The 21,222-nt window shown below is 44.7% G+C and overlaps 2 protein-coding genes across 4 annotated transcripts; one reads left to right on the forward strand and one right to left on the reverse strand.

Annotated features, from left to right (window-relative positions):
- Positions 1-1,094: 1,094 nt before the first annotated feature.
- Positions 1,095-5,350, reverse strand: LOC100822973 (ribosomal RNA small subunit methyltransferase I). 3 transcript variants are annotated; one of them, XM_010236421.3, is made up of 10 exons: positions 5,074-5,349; positions 4,745-4,809; positions 3,942-4,038; positions 3,703-3,831; positions 3,352-3,460; positions 3,125-3,269; positions 2,828-2,876; positions 2,020-2,193; positions 1,761-1,868; positions 1,095-1,666 (listed from the first exon to the last, which is right to left on the reverse strand). In XM_010236421.3, the coding sequence occupies exons 1-9, from the start codon at positions 5,233-5,235 to the stop codon at positions 1,788-1,790; spliced, it is 1,011 nt and encodes a 336-aa protein (XP_010234723.1). In that variant the 5' UTR covers positions 5,236-5,349; the 3' UTR covers positions 1,095-1,666; positions 1,761-1,787. The 3 variants fall into 3 exon arrangements, with proteins under 3 accessions (XP_010234723.1, XP_003573919.1, XP_024318199.1); XM_003573871.4 differs by having other exon boundaries at positions 2,828-2,870; positions 5,074-5,348; XM_024462431.1 differs by lacking the exons at positions 1,095-1,666; positions 1,761-1,868; positions 2,828-2,876 and having other exon boundaries at positions 2,031-2,193; positions 5,074-5,350.
- A 7,422-nt stretch (positions 5,351-12,772) lies between these two features.
- Positions 12,773-15,318, forward strand: LOC100835424 (BEL1-like homeodomain protein 7). Its single transcript, XM_003571731.4, has 3 exons — positions 12,773-13,030; positions 13,353-14,486; positions 14,569-15,318. The coding sequence occupies exons 2-3, from the start codon at positions 13,470-13,472 to the stop codon at positions 15,088-15,090; spliced, it is 1,539 nt and encodes a 512-aa protein (XP_003571779.1). The 5' UTR covers positions 12,773-13,030; positions 13,353-13,469; the 3' UTR covers positions 15,091-15,318.
- The last annotated feature ends 5,904 nt before the right edge of the window (positions 15,319-21,222 follow it).

Below are 21,222 nucleotides of genomic sequence, written 5' to 3' on the forward strand. Positions count from 1 at the left end.
GTATGTTTGATATGATTTTCTATAAATTTGGTCAAAATAAAAAATTGACTTCATAACTTTTATATTTAGAAACGAATGAAGGAAGTAATTTGGTTCCAAGAGAACAACAAAGATATTGTAGATAATAACAATAATACTCCGGAGCAACAAAACATATCACAAACTCGTACTACCTCTGATCCAAGATAAGTGTTGCAATTTTGAACTAGACTTGAACTAGGCTTAATTCAAAACTGAGACACTTATTTTGGATCGGAGGGAGTAACAGACAAGTGCCGTAAAGGATGTGTGGAAGCAAGAACATATCAGAAAGTCTAGATTCACAATAAAAAAAACATATCAAATATCAGAAATCATGAGCCACCGAACCCTAACTAGAGGAAGGGAGGGAAGGAAGATGAAGGGAGGAGCTTTAGAACGGTAACTTTTGAGGTGTGGCCGTAGCCGCCCAATAGGCGCGCTGCTCTAAGGTTTAGAGTGGTGACTGGAACATTAAAGATAGTCGGTAAGATCCTTATAGACAACTTACAGATTGTAATTTTATTGTTGTATTGATGATGTAACTTGTACTCCCATGTAGTTATGGCTAAAAATAGACACTTACAGACAGACTGTTGTTTATATTTTTGAGAAGGCAGTGATCCGCTGGACAGGTTCGTTGGCTTTTTCGCGGCGCAGTCCAGCAGCTTAGCCGGCTGTCCTTGTCCACTTGCAACGCCAGTCGTGCGTTTTACTGCCATGTTCGCTCAGGAGGAAAACCAACATATGTTTCCCGATACCGAGAGGTGTTTCTTTCAAGACTCCACGCCATGCCATTACTTTCCGTCCAGGTTTAACAATAGATGATAAGGAGGTGAGATTAGTCTACAAATCCCCCTCTTTCCGGATTCGGAGATTTTCAACAGATGATCAGTTGATTTGCATTGTCTTCTAAAATATTCATATCATTACTTTCCGTCCAGGTTTAACAACAGACAAGTTCTGATATTTCAACAAGCAACATGACAGGCGGTTATATCTGATTCAGTTGCAAGATTCAAGCGGACTTCAGATACCATGGTTTGGCCATACCCTTAGCCTTAGGTCGTCAAAGGGAAAAAAAGTGGGTACCTATTTTCCAAATATCATGTGATTCACAAGAAACATAAAGAAGTAAACAACAAGCCGAACATCAACAGTGGTGACGACAATCTAATTTAGACACTTTCTGGCCATCAGGTTGTTTTTGAATCCAACTGGTCAATATGGTCCTGCAATTTTGCTTTATCAAATTTGTGACCCTGTTATGTTGGATCAACCATCACCTAACTGTGGCATTCACCAATGGAGCAAAGAAAAGTTCCAAACTTCTAAATTTATATCCATCTTTAGCTGGTTTTACATCAAAACATCTGGCATTTTGAAGGCCCAGCGCCGCCTGGCCATGATGTATTGCCGTGAAAATATTTGAATGCTGAGCATGGCTACTTTCCTGGGAGAAACCATCTTATCACGAAACAGTAATGACTAACGATGAAGAATGATGCAGTCCTCCAGCAATCTTGCAGTGAATTCTCCGTACTCCCTTCAAATGTTAATCAGCTGCTTTGTTCAGAAAGACCTGATATCCCTGCTATTCCAATGTCCATGCAATTACTGACCATGGACATGCCCAACAGTCTATGTACTGCAGAATACACAAGGAATAGCAATGAGGCATCCAGCATGTTCATGATACCTACAAAGATAAAGATGTTGGCACAAATAAATAGTTTAATTACCTGGAACAAGCATTTTTTGCATTTTACTCATTTTCCAAACACCCTCAGTGCGAGTGCATAAACATCTTTTTTCTTTGCTGACGTAGCATCAGCCACCAATTTCACCGCCTATAATGGAAAATTTAGTTCAGAAGCAACAAAATAAGCTGATCTAACCATTATATGGTAAGATACTGAATATGCAGGTAAAAACTATAAATTCCATATACTATTTTCTTTTAAGCTTGAAATGTATCAATGAGTTGAACTGAATGTGCACCGTTGAAAGGGCATGCCCTTTTGCCATCAATTCTTTGAGTTCATGTTCAAGGAAATCCTCGGATGGAGTTTCATCAACTGAAATTGAGTTCCCTTCTATGAGTACTGTGATTTCCCCCTTTGGCTGTCGAGTTGCAAAGGCTTCATTTGCTCCACCTAGAGTTCCTCGCCAAAACTGCAACAATATATAAAGTTCAGGACTGCAAAGCAAAACAAATGCAGAAACTGTAAATTTACATCGACTGGCACAATCCTATTTTCGGGAAAAGAGAGATTGTTTACAACTTCTCATTCATTTATCAATTTAGATAAATATATACAAGAGTTCAGTGCCACATGGGCCAAACCTAGACTACAATAGAGGTCACACAGTCAAGTCACCCTATATAGGCATACTACACTTAAAAGAACCGATGACCCTACACTTAACAGAACTGATGTTTAAGTTCGCACAGGTATTACTCTGTATAGCAAATAAGGGCGCAAATGCAAAGGGCTCAGAATTCAGATGGTACACAAATTAATTCGGTATAAGCGTATAACTCAATGCTACAAAATATTTGAATGAGACTGGATTTGCTCTTATTGATTTAATTAATCAGTAAAGTAGAGACGGATCTGGTGGCACTTGGCAGCAGATTCAGCAATATAGCTCTGCAAACCACAGCACTTCAAGTCAAAAGAGCCTGTCTACAGTAGATGTTACGCTGTGACGATCAGCTGGAGTGTTCTATTGGAGATTGTACGAAAAGAAAGAAATGTAGGTAATGAAGGATGGATAGGTTAAAAGTAAACAATTGCAGGACTACCTCTTCATGTAATTTTGTTATCTCCCTTGCAATAACACATGGCCTGAATCTCAACACATAAATGAAAACAAGATAGGTCAACATATCTGACAGATGGCTCGCATGCAATATACCACAAATATAAATGCTTTGTATTTACACATGAATAAAGCTGCTCATACGGCGAGTTACTGATTTGCAATATAAATATAGAGAGAGATGCAGTACTACTGTGCTTTACTGGTTTCCACTTGCCACTTTGCAACAAAAAATTTTGTAAATCCTGTAACAACACACAGGAGTGACAGCATCAGTTACCTCGAATCACCAAAAGACGAAGCCGCATCAACAAGAAATTGATGAATTCCATGAGGAGGGACATAAAATATTTGTGTAGCAGCTTCACGGGCAGATAGCTCAAGCCTATCTTTTCTTGATCGGCCATGCTTAGGTAAAAAACCCACTATAAAAAAAATCAGAACTGAATCTAACAAAGAATGATTGCCATGAGTAAATAAAGAGAGTACAGTACCAGCGAAATTTACCAAATGTGAATTCATCTGTTGGCAAACCCGACGCAGAAAGAGCAGCCATTGCGGCAGAAGGCCCAGGAATGGGAATAACAGGAATTTTTTCAGTTGCACATAGTCTGGCCTGTGAAGAACGAGATACCATGTTTCATATCTCACACATCTACGAGCAGCATGAGACTTGAAAACCAAGTTTGTGTGTTGTTCATTGCGAATAAATCATACCAGACCATCAACTAACCGATAGCATGTATACCATTCTCTTCAACGATGTTATTATGTGAAGTGGGTCGCTATTAACATTATTCTTTGCTCTTCAATGTAAGGTGCAAGTTCAAATAAAACAAATAGAGCAAGTCGGTTTACCAGTTCCATGCCAGGGTCACTGATGCCCGGAGTACCAGCATCACTAATCACCGCAACTGCTTCCCCTTCATGAATCCTCTTTAAGATACTAGGCTCTCTCTCACGCTCGTTGAACTTATGGAAGCTGAGCTGGAAACTTATAGCTTAAGTTCTAAGTTCAATTGGACATCCACAGCAGGGTGGGATATGCAGCTACTTGTAGCTCGCACATGGAAAAAATAGGTGCACAATCAACTCACAAGAGGTGTCTTGATGTTGTAATGTTGAAGCAACTTTCCAGAATGCCTTGTGTCTTCAGAGAGTATGACATCAGCACATTTAAGAACACGCAATGCCCTGCAAGAAGAGCCATCAGGTTATTTCTAGGATCCTTGTTTCAGGAAATGCAAACTAATACGATGGTTTTCATATATACTCCCTCCGTTCCTAAATTCTTGTTGTGGCCGTTCCTAAATTCTCGTCATGAATTTAGGAACGCAGGGAAAAGCATGTAACAAGCCATTGGTACTCTTCAGAGAAGGGGGAGAAATCGAGTCCCGCACATGAAAGTAACACATGTTTTGTTAAAATCAAGTCAGTCCTGGTCTCCTCCCACACTAGAAGTTTAACTGCCTTGCAAAGTCAACTGAGGCATGGTATTAATTGGGTTATGGAACCACTAAAAAAATTTCATCTGTAGGAATTTAAATAGAACATTGTCTTATTGCCCCATTTCCTTTTGCCAGATTCTCTTATTGCATCATCATGAGCTTTGGTATGAGTTTATTAGGAACATACAATCAGATTTCATAAATGTTCCTCGCAAAAAGAAAAAAAGGTCCTAAATATATTCCCCTTTCACGACAAAAATGGTATGTTCCATTATCATTTTTATTAGCCTAACCTTAGTAATCACCTGATATCGTGACACAAAGATTAGTATCAGAAGATAATACATGACCTTCTTGAAGCATAAAGCTATCTACCAAGTGATTTGACACGCACGATGATGTTAAGAATTGACTATATGTCTGTATCATAACAGCTCTCGTAGTCAATATACCTCAAGGTGATATCTTCAAGGTTCCCAATGGGTGTCGCCACTAGATACAACCCTGACTCCAAATCCTGTATACCAAAATGAGCAACAACACAATCAAATCAATAAATAGCATACCTTTTATCACTGGAAAATTGTATAGTTATTATAGTGAAATGCAGTATTCTGAAACTACCAGTACAGAAAAATAAAACTTTTCTCCCGTTTTAAGCTGCACTAGGGAACAACAATGGCCTATGCCCACAAAAACGTCACATTCCACAAGTCCACAAGGCACCGGCATCACAAGTAACTGAAAAGAAGCAGTGTGAAAAGGGAAGACAAGGGTTCACCGTTTCCGAGGCCCGCTGCTCCGGCGAGCCGTTGGATGCAGCGGCAGATATGCGGCGTGCGAGCGGTGCCCCCGCGGCTGCGGCGAGGCGGAGATGGAAGGGAAGGCAGCGGGGAGTGTTGAGCGTCAGGGAGAGGGCCTGGAGACGGAGCAGCGACGCCATGGGCGGTGGCGGCGCGGGGAGAAGGACGCGAGCGTGGCCGCCGTTCTTGAGCGAGAGGGTGGAAGAGAGCAGTAGAGATAGTATTTGGAGCGCTGCCGGATTCTATCTGGACGGAGATTCTCTAAAGTAAGCTTCCCCAATTAGTCCGATTAAAAAAACAATTAACCTAGTTTTTTTTCGAACACATTAGGCGCTCACACCACGCGCGTACACTCACCCACATGAACGTACACACGCACACCTATCCCTATGAACATCTCCTGAAAGATTGAGCCGGCAGATCTTGAGAGATTGACAAAATCACCGCTGGCGCCTCGTTGTTGATAGGTACGTCACCTACCACTGAAATAATAGCGCTGGTTAAATTCTGAAATAATCCAAGAAATGTGACACCCATATGTCAAGTTTAGAACTTGAATCTGGGTGGGCTGGTTCCACCACAAGGAACCAAGCCACCTAAGTTAGACTCAGTTCACAATTAATCTAGTTTTTGACATGACATACTTACAATTATGCCACGTCTTAGCAACATCTCCGCACCTGCTATCACCAATACGGCAGAGACCGAGAAAAAAACTAGCACGTATCGTTCGAAGCCCATCCATCATGCCCGCCATTTGTCTATACCTCCATGTCAGCATCCACGCATGTGACATGCCATTTTACCAAAAGTGCTTCTTCTGCAATGCGGAACTAGGAATGAAAACGATAATAGTCTTTTTCATATCAAACCAGACTAACAATAACAAGTTTTTGAAAGAGGGAGTTTAGTTTCTCATATTCACCTCCAAATATGTTTGCATTTACTATCAAATTTAAACTTAGTATATCGTTTAAAGTTATGGAAGACCAGAAATACATGATTCTTTTAGCAAATATATCCATGTAAACTTGCTAAAGTCATCAATAAAACTTATATTTTTTTGATAGAAAAACAGCAAGGAAGACCCATACATCATAATTATGAGCACCAAGATTAAGAATGATTTTCTTTGTGGCTTAATCCTTCATGAAAAAAAAATTGGAGTGAAATTTAAGAAAAAATTTATTATCGAGGAAAAGTTTGTGAACAGAAACTAATTTATTTTCTTGATGCACTAGGAACGAAAAAATAGTTTTGAGACGAAGACTACTTCCTCCGTTCTTAAATACTTGTCGCTGTTTTAGTGCAAGTTGCACGACAAATATTTAGGAAAGGAGGGAGTACATATTAGGTCTGCAGATGTTGTGATTATAGTTTCCTAGCTCGGATGCAACGGTTTCTTCAAATGCTAGCCAATTGTCATTTTTTTTCCGGAAGGAAATGGACCTGGATATCGTCGGATTACCTGACACAAAAAAAACATAAATTTCAAGACACTGCTTATTTGTAGTAGTTACATAATCAGGCGCATAAATTAAGCATGACCAGAATATCTTACTCGTATATTTTTAGGACAATATCTTACACACGTTATCTCATCAACATAAATTTCACGGCACATCATAAGCAAAAGTGCGCGACTTCCAGTGTCACCTAATACATACTTTGGTGAAGTATGCCAATATGGAGAAGAGGATGATTCAGGTGCAAAAATAATTAGATTTCAGGCGTGCCGATCCGTTTGCCATTAAAGCAACTCTAGCAGTTACCGAACCCAAGCGATCCGAACTCGCGTATTGGTTTTGGGCCCTTTTTTTTGGGCCATCGATCTCATTTACCGAAAACATAATTTGGTGAACCGAATCGTTTCGTTTCTGTGCACTATGTGTAGCGTTTGGAGGGGGCTTATCAGATCAACTTCGAACTCCCTTTTGCTGCAATCCAACCCCCTCCTCCGCCACCGCCACCCACTCCATTTCTGGCGAGCTTCTTTGGCAACATGCGGCCCCCGATCTGCTCTGCCACTCGCCGCACGAGTCTGGCAGTCCGTCCCCACGACCGCGGAAACCCTACGAGCGGCCGGCTAACCATCACCGAGGAAGCCCAGGGCCACGAGTCCGAGGCTGGCCGCAACCGGGTAGGGATTTGGCTCCTTTTGGCTCCGCCGCCGCTACAATGCCTCTGGAGAGGGGAGCTCGAGCGGCGCCCACCCCCACGCCGGCAAGGGATTGGCTTCGTTTGACTCCGCCCTCCTCTTCTCCTCCTCCGATTCGTAGATCGAGATAGTCAGGGAGGCGTTTGCGGAGGTGGATGCGGCAGCGGAGGCGGAGGACGCGGATACGACGGAGGCTGAGGTGGAGGAAGCTGCGGAGGCGGGGTTAGACCCCGAGGACATCACGCGTGCGAAGGAGGCGTCGACGCACTCCATCACCGACAACGACGCCCGTCGGCTTGCCACGGAGGAGAGGATGCTCGCGACAGCTTACGACCTCTCCAATGCGCCTCCTGCGCCTCCGGTGACGGCAGCTGCCCTAGTCATACATAAGCATTCCGGCGAGGGGACCGGAAGCCGGCGGGGCCGGAATGACGAACTCCGATGATCTGCAATGTGAATCGCGAAGAAGCAACCCCCTATTTTCCATAGTTCTGTGTAAATACTTTCTTTTCAGATAATTAATTTCCCTCTATTTTGTGCCTCGGCTTTTGCTTTTAGAGTGCTCATCGGACATCAGCATCCCGCAAAATACTCGAGTACCAGCTACCTCCATGCACGACAGCACCAACATGAGACAAGAACAATTTGGTACTGTTGCTAATTGTTATTATTGCTAATTGTTATGAGAGGTCTAATTCAATACAACCCCCCTCCAAACTCAGAATGGTAGGAGGTCTTTTCACATTTTCTTTCTTCTTCGTACTCTTTACTTCGTTTTGCCTCTTTTTTCTCTCATAAGATATACGTTGCCTCAACATCTGTTTCAACGATCCCTCCGGTGATAATGTTCGGAATTGTGTCGTCTACTACGCTGTGAAATTTCATCGCGATCTAACGGTGAAATCTCCGGCCAATACCAAAATACGGAGTGTTGTTCCGATTTCTTGAAGCCGTGCGTGATAATACGATGTTCACATGTTTCCCACTGATTCTTGCATTGTTTCAACGATCCTTTCGGTGGGACCGTGCGGAATTTTGTCTACTATTACAACGTGAAATTTCATCGCGATCCAATGGTGTAATCTTCAGAAAATTTTGAAACACCGAGTGTTGTTTGGAATTCTCGGGACCGTGCGAGACAGCAAGAACATCCAACTTGTTTTCACGTTTCCTGATGCCTAGAGAATGGTTTCGCCCATCCCTTCGGTGGGATTGTGCGGAATTTTTTCTACTACTACAATGTGAAATTTAATCATGATCCGACGGTGCAATCTTCAGAAAACTTCGAAACACCGAGTGATGTTTGGATTTCTCATGTCCGTGCGGGACAACACGAACTTCTGACTTGTTCGCCTGTTTCCCGCTGGCTCAAGAAACTTTTCGCCGATCCCTTCAGCGAGATTGTGTGAAATTGTGTCTACTACTATCTCGTGAAATTTCGTGGAGATCCAACGATGCAATCTTCGGCAAAATCGAAAATAGCGAGTGGTGTTCGGAGCCAGGCGGAAAAAAGAGAAGAAAATATTATTTAATGTCCACCATGTCTGAACCATCTTTGTGTTTTTCGTAAGAGGAAGGGGGTATATTGAATCAGAGGTGTTTGATGATCAGACTCACAGACTGCAGTTTCAGGTAAAGACAGGCCCTGTAATAAAGGTTCCATTGTCTAAAAAGATTGATCTATCAAAAGAATTTACAAGCGTAAAAATAAACTTGGCTCCCAATAGAGTAAATTCTACTTTTACCCTCTAGTTGTGATTTCATGATAGATCTTACTGCATTAAAATAAAATCTTGCCGCATTTTAACTCCTTAGTCTCGTGACAACTTTACAACATTTCTTACTATTTGCTTGAATTAATTTCGTCCGCCACACCAAGCGCGTAGAGGTAGTGGAGAAGTGGAGTGGAGAGGTGAAATGGGGTTGCCGGATCGCATATAGGAGGGCCAGAGGTAGAACAACGACTAGAACAACGACTGGCGAGCACATGTCCGCCCGTGCGGGGAGACGCAAACTCGACCCAGATTTGGGTCCTGAATGGGTCCGGACAACAAAACGGTCAGCTCAGGAAATGGGTCGCCGCATGGGGATATGCGTTTTGTTCGGGCGGAAAGAAACATACGCGTCCGGACGAAACGGTCGCCCTGATAGAGTCGCCCAAGAACTCGAGTGCCAGCTACCCAGCACCAACATGAGACAACAACCATTTGCTGCAAATGTAATGATCGGACTGTAGTTTAAGGCAAAGATATCGGGCTGTATGCATCCTGAATGCAGAGGCCGGACAATAAAGTTTCTATTACCGAAAAAAATCGAGTGTCCATGCAAGTTGAGGAACCAAAGGTTACCTGTTATGCAGCTATGAATTCTTCTTCCATTCGAAAGAAGCACATTTTTTCTACTTTTCATCGGTGTTAGTTGTTCCCCTCGTCTAGTGCTGGAAAATCCACTGTAGGATTTGGTTTTGTCAAGGAATCAATTATTTTTCAATTTTTTTTTTACTCGGGGACTGTTTGGGAGTTTAGTTTTGGGTCCAATGCCCTTGTAAATTACAACTGTAAATTACAAGTCCATTGTGAAGCATTATATCAAAAAGAATTACAAGGGTAAAAATAAATTTGGCTCCCAATAGAGTAAATTCTACGTTTACCCCCTAGGGGCTAGTTGTGATTTCATGATAGATCTTACTACATTTTGCAGCATTTTAACCCCTTAGTGGACCAACATATCAAGAGTGACCAGGAAAGACAACCATAGAATTTTGTTTAATTCTATCAAACTCTTTTGAAGTCTGCTACATCTTGTACCTCTCAAATTCTGAACCAAAGTAGTCGAATTCAATAAAATTTAATCAAACTTTACGTACATGTCATAACTTAACATATGTTGGTAGAAATTAACATAATTTGATACGCCACCTAGCGACGATGCGTTTAAGTTGTCTGCCGAGTTAGCCGCCACATCATCGTGGCATGTTTGTCCAGCTTGTTATTTCTAGGAGAATAACATCATATGGTAAAAGCTATCACAAAGTCACAACTAAAGGGTAAAATGTGGCAATACTTACAGATGGAGTAAACCTTGTCACAAAATTACAACTAGAGGCCAAAAAGTGTGATTCAGTCTCTTATTATTAAAGGGGGCAAGGAACGCATAATTTAGATATTGTTTTCGTAGTAAAAAAAGAGAGCGTACTATATCACACTGTTGTCTACAGGTCTCTCACTTGTTAGATTCCTGTGTATAACTTTGTACTTTTCAGTGGTGCAGGCGAAAAGGGCATGGAGTAGAATTGCCCTGCAAAGGATCACACTACCATGCTACAGTCACAGGAGACATCAGAGATAGTTTTGTGGAAGTGCTCCATTTAAAATTTCAGATGCCCTCAAGGACAATCAATCTATATATTCTGTACTTTCTGAAATGCCATATATGGTCTAACATCGGAAGGAGATAATGTCCAATCTAGATTTTGTGGTACGTGGATATGTTTCCAGCAGAAAAATTGCTTCAACAGAAGTCCAAATCAAAACATATTAATGCAGTTCAAGAATGTAGAATTCCACACTAGGAACTCAATACAGTAACAGACAAGAAAACTACCCCGAGTTTTCTTTCTTGTCACTAATATTTTGAACAAGGAGGCAGAACAACTTAATTTAGCTGATGAAAATTGGTAGGAGTACCTCGGTTGTAGCAAATGTTTACACTTCAGTTAATATCACGAGCATACCGGAATTGACTACTTAGCTGGTGTCTCCGCACAAAAGTATTAATTAAGTGCGATACTGTGTTCTACGGAATATCTCTCAGGAAAGTCTGCTTTACGTTTGCACCAACCATTGGCCAAACTTACTTTGTTTTCTTTCTCAAAAAGATCATATTGGTCGCACACACTTGTCAATGACGTTAAACAGTATCTGAACTTTCTGAGTGCTGGCCGTTTCATTTTCTATTCCTATACTGCAATTTTTTTAATCAGGAGAAAATCTTCATTAGTTTGGGCACGTCATCCTAGAAAGAGATCAGCCAATTATGCAACGACACTACGGCTAGTCCCATTCACCTGATCCCAATGAAGATATGGCCAAGTTAAGCTCATCTGTTATTAAGATAGAAGTGACAGGGACAAGTTGAAAGCAATCATAAACTTCCATGAAATTCTTAAAACAAACCCTTGCATTGATATTACTCAACAAGCTGATCTGAAAAAGAATGAACTGCGGGTGATCCAAGTAGATGGTACTAAATTTGTCACGTGCAATGATTTCCCTGAGAGCCTCTAAAATGTGATTTTGGATTGGCACAAGCTATATGACTTGGTAAATTGGAGTACACTAAAAACTAAGGACGATCACTGTCATAATAGTGAAATATAATAAGGCCCCTAAGCGAAACGAATATGAAAATGTAGTTAATCCAGTGCGGAGCCTGAAACTTGGTGTGGTAAAACCTATGTTTCATGGGAATAAATGCATGATCTGGACATTTTACAGTATTTTCAAATAGCTTGGAACAAGGAAACCGTGGTAACTTTTCTGAAACGGAGAAATTGTGGTAACTTAAACTACAGTAACTACCGGGAACATTCAGATATCTGAAAAGGACGTATTCACACAAAACTATGAACTAGTCACAATCCGGAGACATAGATTACGCCAACTTGCCTCATATTCCACAGTATAATGTAACCTGTGATTTTACTTCGTATTATCCAATTACAACAATGTGAACTTTTGCATGTGCATCTACCTTTGTTCTCTTTGTGTGTGGCAATTTGGGTCGAGTTCTAGTTCCTGAAATGAGATGGCAGCGACCCTCCTCTTAGTCCTCTATGCTTTAGAACTGGTGCTTGGTAGAGAGATTTGTTGGGTTCAGAAGGGAAAGTGAGCTTGAAGCTTTATGTTTACCAACTGGTGGTTAGCAGATGAATACACCTTAACAAATTCAGTCACCAACTTCTTCTAGTTGTTCAGCATATGCTCCAAGAAGAGGTCCTAAACCGGCAAGTTAGCATCTCTAGGGTCAGACACGCCAAGAAACAAGGGAGCAGGCTTGCTTCTCTGTGCAGCAACTGAACAAACTCAGCGGCAAGAATCTACTTGAAATGTTCTATGGACGAAAATGCGACAGCCAAATTTCTCAATCGAAAATGGTGTGTCATGGTGTTACTTTTTTTGCCCGTGATTAAAAAATATGTTTGATGCATTTTATTTGAGTTTGACGCAGCAAAAGTACAAAAAAATGCTGGTGAAAAAGAAAGGCTCTTGAAAATTTGGAAAAAAAAATGTCAAGAGGTTATATATCAAAGTAACACAAAATCGATTTTGAAAGTTTAGTCAGACAATCAGTAGCTGTCAAAAAAAAATCTCATTGAAGTACATATGTAAATTTATACTATGAGTACCTTCTAAAATTAGGTTTAGCAGGACATACAACTTCATCATACAGAAGGATGTGTATATAATGAAGAGACTCATATGGTAAACAGATGGAAATAACAAAAGGAAATTGTGGGTGGGGTTTCTTTACTGTTTGTAGAGAGATAGTGTTAGGCAGCAACTATTGGGTGGTGGCAGCATGTCATTGCTCAAGACAGGAGCTAGGATATTAAAGCAACCATAACCGACTGAGGGCAACCAAAACGAAATAGAGATAGAGAGAGAGAACAAAAAGAAGAGCTGCAACATAATGCTCTCCTTGAGATATCACCTCTGTTCTTGGTAGCTCCTCCAATAACATCACACCAAGATAGCAGCTTCTTCATTTCAAAAGAGGTATAACCAAGATAGCAGCTTGTACTCACTGATTCCATTAACTGTCTCTCATTGTTCTGTTTTTTTTTAAATCGGTTTTCTCTCTGCATGTTCCGCTGAACATCTTTAGCAGTTTAGCTTTGTTTTACTGCTATTTTATATTGTATTGTGAATTTATGTTTTGCTGTTTGTTGTGTTATTATTTGCTTCTAGTTAGGTCCATTTGTTGGTGAGTGCACCAAACTGTCTGAAAAGATTGCTGAATACTACTACCGTGTATGCTTGATTGATCAAATTAAAAATACCATGTTCATCGAGTACTAAATCGTGTTCAATTCTGCAGATACAGTGCAGTCGCTGGATTTAAATTTTGTTTCTCCGGCATAGTGAAGCAGTCGGAAGACAAGGTGGGCGGCCACTCCATCGATCAGGTGGGCTAGCTGGTATTCTTCTGAAGGCCATGGCCACATTCTTCTCCGCCCCCGGCAGGCACAAGGACATCGCCGGCGGCGGCGGGGACATGCCGTTCCACCACTACCCAGGGTCCTCCTCAACGGCAGGCCTGGCACCTATCCCGGCAACAGCCGCGCAACAAGGCGATGCCCAGAACGAGCTCGCGTTCATGTGCGCGGCAGAGGAGAGCCAGATCGAGACGCAGCATCATCAGATGATGATGCAGCGCAGTCAGGCAATGCAGCGACGCCATGGGCTCCTTTCACTGAGCCTCGCCACACAGGTGCAGGCGTCTCTCTACCCCCATTTCAGTCCGACCGGCGTGGCGTCTCGGGGTTCGTCGCGGTACCTGAAGGCGGCGAGGGATCTGCTGGACGAGCTGGTGAGCGTGCAGGACGCTGGAGCCACGCCCACGCGGAAGCCTGACAAGAACAGAAGCCACAGCTCAGGAGACGCTGCTGGGAACGACGACGACCGGAAGGACCCCGCCGTGAACTCTTCCCCGGCAGGAGAAGAACCGTCGCCGTCGCCTTCCGAGAGGCAAGAGCTTGAGAACAAAGCGACGGCGCTCCAAGGCCTGCTGGACCAGGTGGAGCAGAGGTACAGGGGCTACGAGCACGAGATGCGGGCGGTGGCGTCGTGGCTGGACGCGGCGGCCGGGCGGGGCACGGCGAGGCCGTACACGGCGGTGGCGCTGCGGACCATCTCCCGCCACTTCCGGTCGCTCAGGGACGCCATCGCCGCGCAGCTGCGGTCCGCGCGCCGGAGCCTCGGCGAGCCGCCCCCGGACGTCCACGGTGGCATCCACCGGCTGCGGTACATCGACCAGCGGATGCGGCGGCAGCAGTTGGGCTTCGGGTGCGTGATCCAGCAGCAGCACGCGGCGTGGCGGCCGCAGCGGGGGCTCCCGGAGCCCGCCGTGTCCGTGCTCCGCGCGTGGCTCTTCGAGCATTTCCTCCACCCGTACCCCAAGGAGCCCGAGAAGCTGATGCTGGCGAGACAGGCCAGCTTGACCAGGGGTCAGGTGCGATCGAATGAGATGAGATCACCGTTTCTTTTGCAAGAAAGTCAATGAATCCTTAAATTGTTTTTTGATTTATGCGCAGGTGTCGAATTGGTTCATCAACGCTCGTGTCCGGCTGTGGAAGCCGATGATCGAGGAGATGTACAGGGAGGAGTTTGGCGAGGAGATCATGGAGGCCAACTCGTCATCGGAGGTCAAGGGGAAGGACGAGCCGGAGCCGGAGCCGGCCAGGGCGCTGGAGGATCTGCAGAGCCCGTCGAGCACGATGCAGGGAGTCAACCCGTTCAAGTCGACCGCCACCGGCCTCGATGATAATGCTGCTGTATACTCCTCCATTGAAGGCCTCCGCCTGCATCAGCGCCAACGCCAGCACGCCTACGACACTGGCCTCCTGCATGATGGCGCTGGCGAGAGGTTCTTGGACTTGGGCGGCAGCGGACTCACGCTGGGCCTACATGGCCGGCACGACGGCGTCACCCTTGTCGGGCTAGGATCAGCCGAGCAGGCAGGAATGGACGCCGGCGCGTTTGAGTACGTCGACGGCTCCGACGACCGGCAGCGGTTCGGCTCGTCGTCACAGCTCCTGCACAACTTCGTCACGTGACCAGACTGAAAGCGGATGATACATCGACCAACTTCGACCGGCTGCTGCCGTGGGCAAGAATTGTAGTAGCTGGTATACATGATGGTGAGGGTGTAACCGTGTAAAAGGCATCAATTTTAGAGGAACACGGCCGGGGAGCGGAATAGGATCTGTACAAAATGCTCTACATTTGCACCAGCAGATTTGTGTAGTGATCTGATTTGTAAACGACCTTGTCCAGTCTCCCAACGGAGTCTCCTCACTACCGCCGGCGCCCGGCGATCACCAGAACTCTGCAGACCCGCAAAAAAAGAAAAAGGCGATGTGCTAATTAATCAGGATCTAAGATGAATTGCTCATCGATGCTCTGCTACAGGCGGCAGTTTTTTTACGAAGCTATATGCAGGCAGCAGGTGGAAATAAAAGGAAAACGGCTGCGCACGAGCGCATCAACAACACAGTCTCGTCTGGCAAGGAGGCCTCCGGTTCCTCGCGGGCCTGCTGTTCAGCCCATCTTGCTCGGCGTGCGCTTACTTTGCGGGCCCATCTTGCTCGGCGTGTGCTTACTTTGCCATTCTTGCTCACCGTAATCTATTTCCGGTCTTCTCCTCTCGCCGCCGCCAGGAGCCCTGATGAGAAAAATTAGTGTTAGTGTTTGATCTCATCGTTTTCGTCGGTATTCGCCGGTTACTCTCATCTTCTGTTAACATCCTGCCGCTGCGAGGTTGGAAAATCTCAGTTTTTCTAGATGTACTCAGTTTTTTAGAATTATGAGTGCTGATGATTTTCATTGGCAACGCTATGGCGAAGGGTGTGATGCCGTCAAAAATAAAAGTACTTTGGTTATTTCTCTGCCGCCGCTGGTGGTGCCTTATCGGACAATGTCACAAAACTCACCACGGATTCGATGGGTCTGATCTTGCGGATTTTGATTTCGTTTCCTTGCAAATCCGTTCATATGGATTTGATGAGTATTTGCTAGTGTGTTATGATGCTTTTGTAGATTTGATCTATTGTGACTTTGAAGTCTTTCTCTGGTGTTCTGATGAAGATCATGTGGTTCGACGACCTGCATTTACAGTGGACCATCCTGGCACAAATACGGCTCACGGCTTCTCATCTTTTTAGATGTGCGGCTCAAGAAGCCTTTTGAAACCTTTGAAGATAGTCAAGTTCGTGTAGGGGTACGAGTGACGATGTTGTCTCTCCAGTCTAATCGCAGTCTTTTTATTGAAGTTCGGATTGTATTTTGTGATGCAAAGCTGGATACCATGAAAAATATGTTTTCAAGAGATTTCACTGTAATTATTAGCTACAGGGATTACTTTGTCATTTCTTGTGTTTATGATCCCAAGGACTACACCTGTAAAAGTTTTCTAGATTGAATAAAATTACAAGTGATTTAAAAAAAAAAGACCGTAATCTAGTTCTTCCGCTTAAAAAAAACTTTCTCTGGTCCTTCTGCTGCTGCTTCCAAGTGTTTTGCTTCATCCGACAGATGATGTCCCTCACATTCTCTTACTCTTGAAATCTGGCTTACCCCCAGCCTGGAGCCTGAAGGAAAAACTTGACGCAGGAGTCATGTCCTCCCATATCGCTAGATCGGGAGTAGAGGTTGCTCAGAGCTTGAAAATTGACTAAGCGGCCACTCTGTGCCACTCTTTTCTACAAAACTTAGACACGCTAGGGGCCTGAAGAAGAGCGTCATGATGAGGTAGAGCAAATTGTGTGAATGCAGCTAAAATCGGCAAGATCAAGAGATAAGCCACCATGTCAAGCTTATGCAATATCTCGCTAACTTACACGATTAGTTTAATAATGAATGGTCGTGTGCATCAGCTGATGCAACACTGTGTGTTCACCCTCTTTTCAAAAAGAAAAAGAAAAACATGTGCCCAAAGCTCTTTATCTTGCCATTTTGCTGACTTACACGAGGCATCGATGGGCATCCTTAAATGTTCAGATACGATTTCATCTTTAAGAAGTCTAATCCCAAATGGCACTCGCCTCATTTGCTTCATCCACCAAAAAAATCCCTACTTTGCTTCGCCAACCGCTCCCATTAATTTAAGAGCATCTCCACCAACGGGAGAAACCGACTCCCAAAAATAAATAACTGTTTTTTTCTTCTTCAAACAGCCCAGCAGCCCTCCAAAAATACTTTACAATGAGTAAATTTTTTGGGAGGGAAAAAAACCTCTCTCCTGTACCCCCTCCAAATAGGGAGTCAACACCTCGAAGAGGAAAAAAAATTCCTCCTCCACATTCACTCCCAACTGCCGCTGACTTCTTACCGCCGCCGCCAAATCCACGCATGCGCCGCCTCCCGAAGATTCGCCGTTGGCCCCGACTCCCTCACCCATCACGGCCCGGAGGTTCCCCGCCGCTCCGCCGCCCTCCCAATGGCCCGCCCTGCCCTCGCCGGCCCGATCGCGAGGCCTGGGCTTGGCCGGCCGCTGCGGGGGTTATCTCCCCCGATCTGCCGCCCAAAATCCTCCCGGTTGTTGCCCCTGGCTCGCTCCCCGTCCTCCTGGTCGTTGCCCCCAGCCCAACTCCCTCCTTCGACCTCGCCCAGAGATTTTTTTGTCATTCATTTTGCATATGAATTTGCGCCCGAAATATATGCTTGAACTATGGAGTATGTATTCGATGGATTTGGTAGGTTTGATTTGTCATATGTAGACACGTCGAGTTTATCTGAGATTAATATGTGGAATATGATAGGAGTTAGAAAAATTTAGAGGGCCAATTTTTCTCATGCTGGTGGAGAGAAAACCGCGAAGGAGAAAAACCTGAATTTTCTCACTCCCAATAACCAAAGTTTTCTCCTCCAGTTTTTCCTGCATCGCAACCAGACGACCATGCAAATAGGCTTGAAAATAGACGTGGATGTTCATGACTGTTGAGATGGCCGGGTTAGTGATGACTATAGGTGGCTATCGGGCCGGCCTTTTTCCGGAAAAAGCCCGGAAGCCTGACAGTGCCAGGCCCGGCACATATATAATCGGGCTGGCGCGGCCTGTGCTATGCCCGTGCCTCACCCTCAGGCCCGCCGGGCCGGCCCGTCCTGATTACCAATTTATTCATTTAAATTTAAATACAATGCCTCTCCCATGGTTGAAATAAAAATTCAGTGGGTCCCAACACTTAAACCCAAGACCAGCCATCCCCTTCTTCCCACACGCTAACCGCTACACCAAGCCTAGATGTTCTGTTAGAGTTCCGCACAAAGCCTTTTTGACCAATCTTTGGTGGCCGCCATGTAAAAAAAGGCCAACGGACTGGAATCTTTGGGGGGCTTCTTTTAGGCCCAGCCGGGCTTACCGGGCCGGGCCGGGCCGGCCCGAGCCGTGCCTGGGCTGCGGGGTTGCCTTAAGGTGCCGGCCTAGCCCCTCTAATACCGGGCTTCGCCGGGCCTGGCCCGGATAACATGAGGTGGGCCGGGCTGGTCCGCGACCCCAGGTGGTGCTGAAATTGCCCCGCTCGGCATCCGGCTCGGCATGGATGATGACCACCATGAGTCCCCATGATCCCTCGGACACTCTCCTCGCCGTTCTAGACCAGCGCCACCATGTCTCCCAGCTGTCCGCAAACCAACCTCCAGCGAACATTGAGATTCTGCTACTTTCCATGGCGAGACCGACAAGAGATGAGCAGATGGACCCCGTGACAAAATGCCAGCGGGGCATAGGCCGCGCGATAGACGCCAGCTAGCAGGCACCAGAGGACAACAATCTGGTCAGAGGACTCCGTCATCAGGATCACCCCAGCGCGCGTGACACGCGACCGCTCCGGACGTGAGCGCCGCAAGAGTCTGAAAAAACATTCAAACGAATAAATGAAAGTGTTACTCCCTTCGTCCCGAAAAGATTGGCGCAGCCTCCTTCACAAGTTACTTTTACATTTAAATCCAACAGTTTCAAATAATTACATATACGACCTCAGCAACAAATCAGTCACGCCACGATCCCAGGAGCTATAGCCGCACCTTACAAATCAATCACACCCCGATTCCTCAGATCACAATCCCAGGAAAGGTGACGAAAATCCCTCAGATCACGATCCCGGGAAATTAGGTAATCCCTCAAATCACGGATCCCAGTTAAGGCAAGAAGAAATCCCTCAGATCACGATCCCAGTGAAGGCAAGAAGAAATCCCTCAGATCACGATCCCGGTTAAGGCAAAAACAAATCCCTCAGATCACGATCCCAGTGAAGGCAACAGCGGCAAGATCAAATCCCTCAGATCATGATCCTAGTGAAGGCAACAGCGGCAAGATCAATTCCCACAGATCACGATCCAGTGAAGGCAACAGCGGCAAGTTCAAATCCCACAGATCACGATCCCATTAAAGGCAACAAGCCGCCGCCGCTGCCAATTCACTGTGATCAACATCACTGGGATAAATCACACAACTACAGCAGCCAATTCACTGGGATCAAATCACACAAGCCGACGCCGCCAATTCAATAGGATCAACATCATCATTGGGATCACATCACAGAAGCTACAGCCACCAAGTCACTGGGATCAACATCATCACTGGGATCAACATACTCACCTGGGATCAACATCATCATTGGGATCTCGCATGCCGTCGCCTCTCGCCTGCCGCTGCCTTCTCGCATCTGAGGCAGAGCTCTGCCTCCGCCTTCGCGGGCTCCTCCGCCTTCCTCCATCTCAGGCAGAGCTTTGCCTCTACCTTCGCTAGGCCTCCCACCATCCCGCATTTGAGGCAGAGCTCTGCCTCTGCCTTCGCGGGCTCCTCCGCCTTCCTCCATCTCAGGCAGAGCTCTTCTTTTGCCTTCGCTGGCGCCCCTGTATAGAAACAAGTAGATTTACTCAATGTAGCACAATTCAAGGCTCAAAGTGTTCAGAGACAAGTAGATTTACGCAATGCTGAACTTAATGCTGAAGATGTACAGAAAGAAGCACATTTACATGCAGCACAATTCAAAGCTCAAAGTGTTCAGAGGCAAGCAGATTTACTCAATGCTGAAGCTATACAGAATCAAGAAGCAGATTTTCAATACAATGCTGAAACTGTACAGCAAGAAGCAGATGCTCAATTCAATGATGAAACTATAGAGCACGAAGAAGATGAAGCAGGTAAAGAGAACTTATACGTTTGTGCTCCAGCTTTCTCTACTTGTAGATCCACTTTGTGCTCCAGCTGTTTCGACTTGTTGATGCGGTTATGAAAAACAAAAAACACACATAACATTAGATTGTTCTAATTCTGCAAGTTTAGAGCAGCAAAAAGGGAAAGATCTCCCAAATGAACACAGATTCGCAGCATATATCGCATTAAAAGCACTCAGCAATGATCGACAAGTAGAGTTGAAAGATAAAGTACTTGTTGCTTGACTTTTGAATACAAGTGTGAGAACAATTTAGAGAATTTGGAAAGAAGCTCAAGATCAGATTGCAAGGGGGAAACAAGTGGATGTTTCACTTAAAAAGAAGGGCAGATGTGGAGAGAAGAGGGCTGACCTCAATCTATCTAGCATACCTACAATTCCACTTAGCAAAAGAAGCACCATTAGGGCTCTAGCAAGCGAGTAGAATTAATTAAGCATGCATGTCAATACAGCTTTGGAACTACTCCTAGCAAGTGAGTAGAATTAATTAAGCATGTACAGAGACATCACTAAAGAGGGCATGCTTTCGTCAATCAGCAACAGCAATCATCAAAGCATGTCATTCAGATGTGAGTACAATTAATCAACAAAGCATGCACATCAACAGATAACTTAGGAGTAGGAGTAGATCATGCAGATGCAGAAGCTCCTCGACAGTTACGGTAGTTCTTCTTGTTCATGAGGGAGTACACAAGATCAAAGAAGAAAAGGAAAGACATTCAGTGTCGGTCAAAGAATAAAAAGGTTGAGCTTTCCATGCAAATCTAAAATAGAGAACTCAACATTTCAAAAATATCATGGTAAGCTATGCTAATCTATCCATAGCCACCAGATCAGGCTATAATCTATACAAAACAACATAAGAACAGAAAACTCAATTGTCAAGACATTAATATAGACAAGCTCAACATGGTACTCCATTAACGTAGACAAGCTCAACATGACAGAGATCACAGTAGATACTCCATTTTCAAGTCATTTTTACTCCATTAATATAGACAGGCTTAACAT

The sequence above is a fragment of the Brachypodium distachyon genome, chromosome 3 (genome assembly GCF_000005505.3).
Source record: "Brachypodium distachyon strain Bd21 chromosome 3, Brachypodium_distachyon_v3.0, whole genome shotgun sequence".
Classification (NCBI taxonomy): domain Eukaryota; kingdom Viridiplantae; phylum Streptophyta; class Magnoliopsida; order Poales; family Poaceae; genus Brachypodium; species Brachypodium distachyon.